The 13,231-nt window shown below is 43.1% G+C and overlaps 2 protein-coding genes across 2 annotated transcripts; both read left to right on the top strand.

The window, feature by feature from the left end:
• Nucleotides 1-1,323: 1,323 nt before the first annotated feature.
• inhbab (inhibin subunit beta Ab) lies at nucleotides 1,324-6,187 on the top strand. Its single transcript, XM_059344736.1, has 2 exons — nucleotides 1,324-2,026; nucleotides 4,907-6,187. Exons 1-2 carry the CDS (start codon nucleotides 1,609-1,611, stop codon nucleotides 5,692-5,694), a joined length of 1,206 nt encoding a protein of 401 aa, XP_059200719.1. The 5' UTR covers nucleotides 1,324-1,608; the 3' UTR covers nucleotides 5,695-6,187.
• A 3,268-nt stretch (nucleotides 6,188-9,455) lies between these two features.
• On the top strand, nucleotides 9,456-11,652 carry LOC131980981 (putative nuclease HARBI1). The gene is made up of 3 exons (XM_059345282.1): nucleotides 9,456-9,530; nucleotides 9,825-10,779; nucleotides 11,483-11,652. The coding sequence occupies exons 1-3, from the start codon at nucleotides 9,456-9,458 to the stop codon at nucleotides 11,650-11,652; spliced, it is 1,200 nt and encodes a 399-aa protein (XP_059201265.1).
• The last annotated feature ends 1,579 nt before the right edge of the window (nucleotides 11,653-13,231 follow it).

Below are 13,231 nucleotides of genomic sequence, written 5' to 3' on the forward strand. Positions count from 1 at the left end.
TCCAGACGGCTGACCTCCTGGTAAAAATAGAGTCCTCTGCCTCCCCAGCTGCGAGGGTTTGGGGGCACTAGGCTCACCTCGAGACCACTTCAGACAAAACGATCGCCGAGTGTGGCAAAATATCGCTGTGTATTGTGACTAAAAACCGGTAAGAATGTCTGACAAAAAGATGGTGGAGAAATGGTACAACTGTAAACCCATTACAGTAGGAGATTTGATTAATTTTTTTTTTGAGAGACAAAACGATCGCAAGCAATCAGACCTAGGAATTAATCAAAATGCTAATAAGCGCTCTAAGTGATCTCCACTCACAGGTGCAGGAGAGTCTGCTCCAGGATCCAGACGACATACAACCCACCACAGTTGAAGTGGGGGACCGGATCCTGAGGCGACAGTACCAAAGGGACTGTTTGTTCCAGTCCCTTCTTTTCTGTCGCCTCAGGATGTCTGTCCTTCCGTCTGTCCGTCCGTCTGTCTGTCTGACCCACTCCTTCACTGCTGATAAAAGTAACTCCTTCCTGACATAATTAAGATAAAGATTTACACACTGAAACAACAAGAACTGAATTTAACTCTTTACACAGCTGTGAACACAGCATGCTGGGAGCAGGGGGATGACATCACTAATCATAAAGCATCTTCTTATGTCCTGGTGAAATATCTGCAGGTTTGGGCCCCTTGGTCTTAATGTCTCAGTTATAATGGGAACCAGTTAATATCTCTATGTTATGAGGACAGACAGGAAGACCAAAGGGCTGTCGGAGGATGTGGTTCAGGTGAGGAAGATGCTGTAACAGCTGACTCCTACCAGCAGAGGGCGTGCTGATGTCACAGTGTGTGTCTGTCTGTGTGTGTGTGTGTGTGTGTGTGCTCCATCTGCTGTGTGCAGAACTCTGATTATAACAACAAACTCTTCACTTAGTCTAAAAATTAATCTCACACCGACAGAGTTTCTCCTCCACGTGAGGTGATGATGACGCTGTGCTGAGTCATCTGTGTGTGTGTGTGTGTGTGTGTGTGTGTGTGTGCGCGTGTGTGTGTGTGTGTGGTATGAATGAATCAGGGACACTCTCTCTTCCTCCTCTTCCCTCCTTCCTCCTCCTCTTCTGTCGTGACGTTCATTCAGGAGGAAACACCACAAACAGTCCTGAGATATTCTGAGAGACTTTACTCACAGTGTGTGTGTGTGTGTGTGTGTGTGTGTGTCTGTGTGTGTGTGTGTGTGTGAATCACAGGGAATACCTCTGTGGATGGAGGGAGGGATTAAACAGGCAGAGAGGTATAATTACAGTAACAGAGCAGAGAGGGAGAGTAGAGTGACCCTGCACACAGTGTTCATTCAGCTCAGATCACCGAACCGACAGGACCAGAAGCAGCAGGACTGGATAGATCAGGACCAGAAGCAGCAGGACCGGATAGATCAGGACCAGGCCTATAACACAGAGAAGATTCAAAGAGCAGAAGATTCACCTGGTGCTCCTCTGTGAACTCTGTGAGGACTCTGCTGTCTCTACTGTGTCTGTCAGGTCTGAATCTGAAGGATCTTGAACTCTTCAGTGTCAGTGACTCTGTGAGACTCGACGCCTCTACTGTCAGTGTCAGCCCATCATGTCCTCTCTGTTTTCTGCCTTCTTCTTCATGGCCGTTGGTCTCCTTGTCGACACCTCTCCGACAGTCTCTCCGGGTCCCGATGTTGAAGTGGCGTCTCGGCTCCAGGAGGGGGCGTCATCCTCAGAATGCCCGTCCTGCTCTCTGGCTCAGATGAGGAGGAACTCATCTTCGTCAGGAGGACAGAGTGACATGGTGGAGGCGGTGAAGCGTCACATTCTCAACATGCTGCACCTGAGCACGCGGCCTAACCTGACGCAGCCGGTCCCTCGCGCCGCGTTGCTCAACGCCATCAAGAAGCTACACGTTGGCCGCGTGGCTGAAGACGGCAGCGTTGAGATCCCGGAGGAGGGCCGGGGCCCCAGGGCCCAAACACCGCCTGAACCACCTTCTGAAATCATAACGTTCGCAGAGCCAGGTGAGTCTAACAGTCACAGCTGTTACAGGTCACAGGTTACAGAGTTACTAAGTTATATTGATATAAAGTTATATAGTTACAAAGGTATATTGTAACAAAGGTATATTGTAACAAAGTTATATTGTCATAAAGGTACAGAGTTATAAAGTTATATTGTTATAAAGTTACAATTACTAACCCTACTTTAAATCACAGCCTGTAGTTACCCTATAGTCACCCTGTAGTCACCCTGTAGTCACCCTGTAGTTACCCTGTAGTCACCCAGTAGTCACCCTGTAGTCACCCAGTAGTAATCCTGTAGTCACCCTGTAGTCACCCTGTAGTTACCCTGTAGTCAGCCTGTAGTCAGCCTGTAGTTACCCTGTAGTCACCATGTGGTCAGCCTGTAGTTACCCTGTAGTTACCCTGTCATTACCCTGTAGTCACCTGTAGTTATCCTGTAGTCACCATGTAGTTACCCTGTAGTTATCCTGTATTTATCCTGTAGTTACCCTGTAGTCACCTGTAGTCACTCTGTAGTCACCTTGTAGTTTTCCTGTAGTCACCCTGTAGTTACCCTGTAGGCATCCTATAGTTATCATTCAGTCACCCTGTAGTCACCCTGTAATTACCCTGTAGTTATCCTGTAGTCACCCTGTAGTTGCCCTGTCATTACCTGTAGTCACCCTGTAGTTACCATGTAGTCACCATGTAGTTACCCTGTAGTTATCCTGTAGTCACCCTGTAGTTACCCTGTAGTCAGCCTGTAGTTACCCTGTAGTCACACTGTAGTCACCCTGTAGTCACTCTGTAGTCAGCCTGTAGTTACCCTGTAGTTACCCTGTAGTCAGCCTGTAGTTATCCTGTAGATACCCTGTAGTTACCCTGTAGGTATCCTGTAGTCTGTAGTTATCCTGTAGTCACCCTGTAGTCACCCTGTAGTCACCCTGTAGTTACCCTGTAATTGCCCTGTAGTTTTCATGTAGTCACCCTGTAGTCACCCTGTAGTTACCCTGTAATTGCCCTGTAGTTTTCATGTAGTCACCCTTTAGTCATCCTGTAGTCACCCTGTAGTCATCCTGTAGTTACCCTGTAGTTACCCTGTAGTCACTCTGTAGTCATCCTGTAATCATCCTGTAGTTACCCCGTAGTTATTCTTTAGTCACCCTGTAGTCCCCATGTAGTCACCCTGTAGTCACCCTGTAGTCAGCCTGTAGTTACCCTGTAGTTACCCTGTAGTTACCCTGTAGTTACCCTGTAGTCACGATGTAGTCATCCTGTAATCATCCTGTAGTTACCCCGTAGTTACCCTTTAGTCACCCTGTAGTCACCATGTAGTCACCCTGTAGTTACCCTGTAGTCAGCCTGTAGTTATCCTGTAGATACCCTGTAGCTACCCTGTAGTCAGCCTGTAATTATCCTTTAGTCACCTTTGTAGTCACCCTGTAGTTACTCTGTAGTCACTCTGTAGTTACCCTGTAGATACCCTGTAGTTACCCTGTAGTCACATGTAGTTACCCTGTAGTTATCCTGTAGTTACCCTGTAGTTACCCTGTAGTCTGTAGTTATCCTGTAGTTACCCTGTAGTTATCCTGTAGTTATCCTGTAGTCATCCTGTAGTTACCCTGTAGTTACCCTGTAGTTACCCTGTAGTCTGTAGTTATCCTGTAGTTACCCTGTAGTTATCCTGTAGTCACCCTGCAGTCACTCTGCAGTCACTCTGTAGTTACTCTGTAGTTACCCTGTAGTCACCCTGCAGTCACCCTGTAGTCATTCTATAGTCACCCTGTAGTTATCCTGTAGTCAGCCTGTAGTTACCCTGTAGTCATTCTGTAGTCACCCTGTAGTTATCCTGTAGTCAGCCTGTAGTTACCCACTGAGTACAAATATTACACCATAAATGTCTGTCTGCTCTGCTCATTCACAAAAATCCCAAAAGTTCAAAGTTTGTTTACAGATTTCAACAGACTGAATCTATTGATTGTCAGTTTGAATGAACTCTTGGATTCCTGCGTGAGTTCACCTGCGGTCATCCACCTGTTCATCATTAATACCAGCTGCATGTATTCATGTACTCTATTTGTGTGTGCCTTAAGCCTTCATGAATGAACCTGAACACACCTGAGCATCTTGTTGCTGATTGGTCGGCAGGTTGATGACAGGATGAAGACAGGCTCTGCCTCCATTTTTGTCCCAACTTTTTTGGGATCGTGGTTGTATTTTGTTTTTATCACAATTTAGTGCGTTGCTGTGAATTTAATCCCTGATTGTACAAAAGAAGAGATTTTCAACACAAGAGTCTGTTGGATCTGCATCGTGAATCAATCCAGTCATTTTAATCATAAACAGTTTTTAAAGTTATTTAATATGTTGATGATCACAAAACCTTCAAGAGTATTGTTTGTTTGAATGTGAACCAACTTGTGACCAATCAGATCGTCCCATTGCTTGTTTGCTTACATAAATGTACAGAATGGCTTTGTGCTATAAATAGAGTGCTTTGAGAGGAATCTTTAATTAAAAATGTCCCTCAATGGCTCGCCCAAATTAGAGGACAGTAACGAGGGGGAGGGGCATACCGAGTGGTCTTGGGCCGTAAATAATCTCTTCATTCAGACAAATCTGGGCCTCAATAATTATTCTGGAAACAAAGAGTGTGTGTGTGTTGCCTTGTTAACAACATTCCCTGAAACCAGGCCTTTTCTTTTTTTAGTGTTTCTGCTTATATCGAGTATATTTAGAGGCAGCGGCTTCATTCATGCTTTTATTCTTAATGACATTTTGTTCATTCATTCAAGTGACAGGAAGACAAAAAAGCTGGGAGGGAGGGTCTCTGAGCTGTCATCATTTATTATCAACATGACGTCAGTGAAATAAATAAAAACTATTTCTCTGTTGCAGGAGACTCACCGGACACAGTGACCTTTGACATGTCGAAGGAGGGTAGCGGCTCGTCGCTGGTGGAGCAGGCCAACGTCTGGATCTTCCTGAAGATGTCGAAGGGAACCCGAGCGAAAGGCAAAGTGACGCTGCGGCTGCTGCAGCTTCACGTCGACGAGGAGAAGGAGGAGTGTATCTCCGAGAAACTGGTGGACACCCGTCGCAGCGGCTGGCACACCGTGGCCGTCCCCCGCAACGTCCAGGCACTGCTGGACGCCGGCGACAGCTCGCTCACCCTGCGAGTTTCCTGCCCAATGTGCCCAGAGGCCGGAGCCTTGCCCGTCCTGATGCCATCCATTGATGGCGAGCGAGCCAGCGGCCGTGATCAGTCTCACAGGCCGTTCCTCATGGTGGCGCTGCGGCCCGGAGAGGAGGCGACTCAGCGACGGGTCAAACGAGGTCTGGAGTGTGACGGGAAAATACGCCTCTGCTGCAAACGACAATTTTACGTGAACTTTAAGGATATCGGCTGGAACGACTGGATTATCGCTCCGTCCGGTTACCACGCCAACTACTGCGAGGGCGATTGTCCGAACCACATGGCGAGCTTCAGCGGCTCGTCCCTGTCCTTCCACTCCACCGTCATCAACCATTATCGCATGCGGGGCTACGGCCCGTTTCAGAACACCAAGTCGTGCTGCGTGCCAACGCGGCTCCGCGCCATGTCCATGCTGTACTACAATGAAGAGCAGAAGATCATCAAGAAAGACATCCAGAACATGATCGTGGATGAGTGCGGCTGCTCGTAAACGCTTTGAACACGATAGAAACATTTCCTGCTTCCTGCGGGGAAAATATCAGGTCAGCACTTTCCAGTAAAGATCCAGTATTTATGTTTAGTGATGAGCATTGTATTTCTTATTGGGAGAGACTCTTTTCCACATTGGAACCAGCTGAGATACTATGCAATGTGTTTTCTATTGTTTTCTATTGTTAAAGTTCATCTCTGATAATGTTCAGATACTTGAAAAAAATGTATTCAATAGGCTGCTGGAGCCAAACATTATTACAACATTCCTGGCAGAGATTTTGAGATTTCTAAAGAAAGCCAAAGACGGTCGATGACGAGAGTTTGAAGGATGTGAAGACGATTTTTGATTTATTAATAAATAAAGACAAAGTGTACGTTTAATAAAAACAGAAATGTTTCATTGTGAAGAGAATAAGACGTGTCACTGCCAACTTTCTATAATTTATTTGCATTTTGTCTTTTATAGGTTCATTATTAAACAATGATGTTTGTCAACATTTCATCATCAGCGTCTCTTTATTCTGTAGAAACAGTTAAAACTCACTTACCCAGCTGATCATATAGTATACATATTATATTATATGATAATTATATGAAATTATCTACTAATTATCTCACGTGTATACGGCTGGCTCACTATGCTGCCGTTCCGCGGCCGTAACGCGCCCGGTGTGAATTGTCTGTCTCTGGAACTGCTGCAACAGCTTGGACAACATTGGAGGCTCTTTGTCTGGCCCTCGCCTCTGCCTCTATCACCCACAGCTCAAGTGCTACCCAGTCAACTTCAACATTTCTCATAGTGCTCTAATCGAAATTTTAGGATTGCAAGTTGGTTAGTGCTGAAGCTACCCCCAGTTGGAAATCCCCATTTATCCCATAGATCAAGCTGTTCACATGTCCACTCGCCATATTTTTCAGACATAACTCTTGCTGGCCATCTAATTGGATTAGTTTTGTCTTCTTTCCCAATGAACAACCCATTTTCTTTTTACTTAATTTAATCAATGTTAGGGTTTTCACCTAAAATGCAAGACTTATGCTACCTATACACCAGAAGACTTTGAAAAGATTTGGAAAGACTCCTGCAAGACTATCAGCTCACACCTGCTCACATCTAAAGACAAGTGTTAAGAGTTTTTAGTCCCAGCCTAGTCTCAGACTGAGATTCTACAAAGACTGTGAATCTTGCAGGGTCACTATTTACAAGACTACAACTAGATTTCCTTTAGCATTTTTTACCTACCATGCAATTTTTGTGTGCGCAGTGGTTTGTGTTGAAAAAAAGAAGAAAAGACACCCTCACAAAGCTGAAAAAGGATTTCTGTTTTTCTGAAAAGTTGACTATTTTACAGTAAAATAGATATAAGGAAGAATAAAGGAAAGGAAACTGTAGAAAAGAATTAATGATATACATTTATGTCTTATTTAATTATAATTTGTTTAATTGAATAATTATACTTATCAGCTCTATCAACTTTCATTTAGTTAATCACACATTCATCATCAATTATTTATTACTTATTTATGTATACATTTATTTATACATTTTAACTGGATCTGCTTACTGTTCTCTTTACTAAGAAACAGCACCCCCAAAATCCCGCTTGTGGCCGTAAATATATTACATCTCTATATTTGTATTTAGGACTGAGCTTACTAACATTATTGTGATATTATTGTGATGATACTGTGATGATAAGTGGTTTTACTGCCAGTCTGGAACCGGGGACCTTTCCCCGCTCATCTATTGGTTGTTGATTGTGTTACGTCACTGCGACTCGCGATAATATCAAACACGTTTGATATTATCGCAAACCAAAGACTAGGAAAAGACTGATAAGAAACAGCGCCGATCACTACCTTACACTTAACGATCGGGATGACGGGAGCGCGCTGTGACTCCAGTAAAACTCCTAGATTTACTAAAGACTTTTAGTTTTTAGTCTGGGACTGGGAAAATCGTTTGGTGTAAGCCCAGCATAAGGGAAACCTTCAAGGCTTCACCCAAGGTGAGAATAAGCAATGGACAGTCAACACCTCCCTCCCCCTCTTTGTTAACGTAGTTAACATAATCAACACCTAATTTAAATTAAAAGAGGTAATAATCACACGGTGATTAGGAATGCATTTTTGTAAATGTAACTGGTAGCTAAAATAATAGATACATTTAATTTAGTAGAACTGAGTATTGGCTCACCCATGTCCGGTAAAATCACGCATTGAGTAGTTCCAGATCATTCAGCAGGCGCTCAAACCTCTCACCCCCTCCGGCGTCCAGCAGCCTGTTCCCAGGGGAAGGTACATGAGTTCCAGGATCCGATCCTCACCTGCACAATAATCCTGGTCCAACTCAAGTGGTGATCCCGGACGAGCCCCCAAACTGTCGTGGCAATTTTGACAACTGCACTAAGTTAATGGGTGAGCTGGCTAAACACAAAGCACTTTATACTCTGTTCAGCAAATTTTATTAGCACATTCGTATTCCATACACCGCACAATCATGGCTCTTGCACAGCACAACAAAGTCCCGTACACCGCTCGACTTATATCTGTTGTATTTCCCAGCATTGATTCTTCAGCAAGTCTCAATGTGGCCCTATCTTCCTGCCCTATACATCACATCAGGACAGAGCCCACTGAACCACATGTTCCCTTCAATCATGGTGTAATCAGAGTTAAGTTCACAGTTCAAGGGTACGGTCGAATAGTCAAAAAAATCAGCTCCTAGGTCCTTTCCTAACCACTTTTCCTTAACCTCAATGGAAAACGTCACGAGGTCAAGGAAAGATGAGAAGGAGAATTCATGAGGAGTTAGGAGAAGACGATCGCAGTGTTTAGAGAATCCAACTGCACTTACACTTAGTCTACGTCATCACGCGACGGCGAATGTTGATGACGTCGCATGTCGTGGTGAAACAACAATTTTCCGAAGATGGACTACAAAAATCAGCGTTCTCACGAATATTAGGCGATTACCATGATTGGAAATGAAATGTAACAAAAAAGAATAATAGACCACGCCAGTCACAAAAGTGAAACAAAATGGTGATCACATTGAGAAAGGTTGATCATGCACCTGTCCATTCATATTTATAGACAAAATACCAATAGGTATGATTGAATGAAAACTGATAAATCATGGCACATTTACAACGTTGAGTGCTACAAAGCCACTACTGTACATGTTATTATTATGCTTTTAAAGCATACCTTTATTATTATGTGTCAGATCTTATTCACATATACACAATCTATAAAATTGCTAAGAATTAAAAAAAAAAAAAAAAAAATTGGATGAATTGAGATCCTATGTCATTATTCTTCATTTTCAACGTATTGAACCGGAATAGTCAACCATATTGTTGAGATTCATTTCCTGATTTTGATCCAATTTTAAGATGGCCTATGAATATAATAGTATTACGGTCCAGTGTGTACAATTTAGACTACACAGAATATGACAGAACTGGATTACAATATGCATATGCAAGTATGTCTGTAAATAAGTATGCTTTCATTTGTGAACCACCATACATATCACCAAACACCATGAAATGGCACTTGATTGTGCTTTGAAGTTGTTCTGGCTGATACAGGTGGCAAACATCTAATGTGTTTAATGTGACAAGGGCCCAACACAATTACACTTAATGGAATCCAGTCCATCTATCCAGCTGCGAAGTAGATCCTGATGAGTGATGATCCTCAATCAGTGACCTATAAAAGGTCAGCTGGGGAGTATCAGAATTGTAAAGCACAATGGGAGATGTGGAGCTTGCTGCTGCTGTCTGGTTCATGTTCCAGAGGAACCAAAGAGAGATCCACAGGAGGAGGGTGTGACGGCGGAGGCTCATGGCACTGTGCTCACAAATGGTAAGAGGATGCTGATATGGTTTTGAACATAGATGACTAGGAGGATGCTTAAATTGTACATTCCATAAAAGCATTGTTGTTTCTGTAATCTAGAATATAATCTGTAATTCTGTAATCTAGAATATAGCTGTTGTGTTTTGCCTTATTCAACATGAACAATTTATTGGTTTTTTTTTAATTTAAAACAAGAAAGGAAAAAACTGCACACTAGTTATGAACTTACACTTTATTCTATTTACACTTTGTCTTTTACAGGAGAGGAGCAAAATATATGCCATCCCTAATAGCCATGTCCCTCTCTTGGACATCTATTTGGATGAGTCCAAACCCATGCAGTATGACTACCGCCTGTCAAGGACCTCAATTGAGGCACTTATGGCCCTTCTCAGGAGGGAGAAGACCCATGGCTGGGGTCTGCACGTGGAGGTCCTCATCACAGTGTACTGGTTGGCACATGGACTGTCTTACACCGTTGTGTCCAGGGTGTTTGATGTGCCAAAGACAACGGTCTTTGACATCATACACCGGATGTGTGCTGCCATCCTGTCACTCTTGGGCAAGGTGGTCCATTTCCCATCAGTGGCACAGTGTGCTGAAGTTGGTCGTGGCTTCCAGCACCTAGCCAACAGTGCAGCCTTCAGCCACTGTGTGGGAGCCATTGATGGATGCCACATCCGCATCAAGGCTCCTCATGGTCCACATGCACAGGATTACCTCAATCGGAAGCTGTTTCATTCTGTCCAGCTGCAGGCCATTTGTGACAGCACTGGCAAATTTCTGGACATATTTGTTGGCTACCCTGGGTCGGTCCATGACACCAGGGTACTAAGAAATAGTCCAGTGTTTGTCAGTGGCTGTTACCCACCACCTGGCCATTTCATCGTGGGAGATGGAGGATACCCCTGTCTCTCGGCACCAGTGACCCTCATCACTCCATACCGGGAGCCAGTGCGAGGAAGAGTGGAGGTCCGCTTTAACGGACATCATGCCAGAGCCCGCTCAATCATAGAGCGAACTTTTGGCATGATGAAATCGCGGTGGCGTGGCATATTCCTCAAAGCCCTGGAAGTGGAGCACACCTTTGCCCCAAAGGTTGTTGCAGTGTGTGCAGTGCTCCACAACATTTGCGTCACATCTGGGGACATCCTGGAGCCAGCTGCAGAAGAGGATCCTGTGCTGCAGCCACCACCTGTGCAAGAAGATCAAGGAGGTCAGCATCTGAGGGACAGATTGGCAGCACAGGTGTCTGCCCCAAATCGGCGTCCCTCACCTCTGCAAGAGCATGATTATTTCATTTTGTAAATTGAAAGAATTTTGTTTTAGTGAATTGAAGAAGTTTTCTTCTGCATTTTCTTTATCGATTAATAAATCGACTTTCCTTATTTCACACAGTGTTTGTCCTATTTATTGCAGTGGATCTTTCTAATGTGCAAAACCCATTTGATGCCTAAGAAACACTAAACTCATTAAGTCAGTGGTAAAGGAGCTTTAAACTGATTTACATAATGTCTCAATGTAAATGAAGTCATTAGCAAATAGGACAACATGATGGCTCTGTCCTTCACTTAAAGCCTTCATGGAGAGCTTGCAGTTCCAGCACTACAGCTTTGACTGCAAATGTTTTGGAATGTGACCACCACACTAATGGTGAGAACATACAAGGAAATCAGTATTTTCAGTGATGTTGATCACAACAGGTCAGGTAGTGTGTGGTTCTATACTTGAATCTCACATTCATTTTGAAGTCAACACAACAGGACGGTTTGCTTTGCTTGTTTTTTTTACTAATTCGCTGAACAGGTTAAGAAATCGTTCATTTTGCACAAAAAGTGCTGCATCCCTGGCCTCCTCCTTTTCGGCCTGCTTTTTAAGAAAGGTCAGCACACTCGTGCCCCTTGTCCGTCTTTTTGGAGGTGGCTGCGAGCTGCAGGATGGCATGGACTCCTCCTCCTCCTCACAACTGGAGACACCATGGCCTGATGGCACTTCACCCCCAGATGTGGCATTGCTACAGGGCGAGGCTTCAGCAGCAGGCGGGCCAGGATTTGATGCCGAGCATGAGGCAACAAGGGTGGGAGGCTGAATAGATGGCCTCTCACCAAGTGCCTCATGCATGGCATCAAACCATGGCCAAGTAGCTGCTGTTGCCTCACCACTGTCCGTGCCTGTTCCCGTGGGGGGATTCTTTAACTCCTATTAACATGGATGAAAGCATGTTACTGTAAACACAGTTGAGGCAGAACAGTCTGTTACTGGGCATTCAGCATTGTGCCTTTTCAACTGTTTTAGCCTCAGAAGTCTGCTTTAAATTAAATGTGAGAATCAAATGTACAACACAGTGTCCACAAACATTATTCCACCACCAAACCCAGCTATATGATTTGTTTCACCTTATATTTTGTTTTTAGGTTGTCCCATTTTTTGGCAGCCTGCATGGCAGTCACCTGCCCCTGCAGCCCAATCTCCTTCACCACCTGCCTATAAATCACAATTAGCTTAATTCAACACAACACTTACAATCATATTTTAACTCACAGATGTACTTACTAGAAGAACTAGAAGGTGTGGCTAAACGGGTTAAAGTAAACAAGCTTTTCCTGAACATATCTAAAACTAACTGCATGATTGTAGGCTCAAATTATAATATTGATAGAAACCCTGTATTAAATATTAAAATGAATGATATCTCTATAGACCAGGTACATGAGACCAAATTGCTGGGAGTGACAGTTGATAACAAATTATCATGGAAAAAACACATTAATAATATGATTGCAAAGATGGGCAGAGCGATATCAATTCTAAGAAGACATGCAACTTTTATGAATCCAAAAATCTTGAAAACAGCAATCCAATCGATAATATTATCACATCTCGACTACTGCCCAGCAGTTTGGTCGAATGCCACTGGAGACATGTTAAATAAACTACAATGTATACAGAATAGAGCTGCCCGCACAAAACTAAAGTGTGACTACAGGACAAATATTATCTCTATGCACAAGGAATTTAATTGGTTATTGGTCAAAGACAGACTATTGTACTCACTGCTAATTGTTATTAGAAATATATCTGTCCTAAAAGCACCTTCTATTTTGTTTAAAAACCTTGCTTTTAGTGCAGAGAGTCATAAATATATCACTAGACATGCAGCTGTAGGTAACTTTACATTACCTAAAGCAAGATCTAACGCCATCAAGCGCACGTTTCTGTTTAGAGGTATGAAAGAATGGAATTCACTGCCTAAAAATATCAAACTCACCACTAACATAAAGCAATTCAAAATATTAATAAAACAGTATTTATCAAAATAAGAAAACATGGTATATTTATATGTATGTAGTATATTTCTATAGATATATGATATGTGTTATTATAATGTATATGCTGTAGAAAGAAGGTGTATAACATATGTATTATGTGTTAGTAGATTTTGTAATGATGTATATATGTAGAAATGTGTGTAATATGGATTAATATGTGAATATTTTTTTGTTTTGTTTTATTTTTAATTTTTATTATGTTTTGTGTTTTTAACTGTATATTTGATACTGTTGGACCCCAGGAAGAATAGCTGTGGCTTTGCTGCAGCTAATGGGGATCTTAATAATAAACTAAACTAAACTAAACTATACTCCCAGCCTGATTTCGCTGCATTCCTC

Source organism: Centropristis striata, chromosome 11 (genome assembly GCF_030273125.1).
Source record: "Centropristis striata isolate RG_2023a ecotype Rhode Island chromosome 11, C.striata_1.0, whole genome shotgun sequence".
Classification (NCBI taxonomy): Eukaryota; Metazoa; Chordata; class Actinopteri; order Perciformes; family Serranidae; genus Centropristis; species Centropristis striata.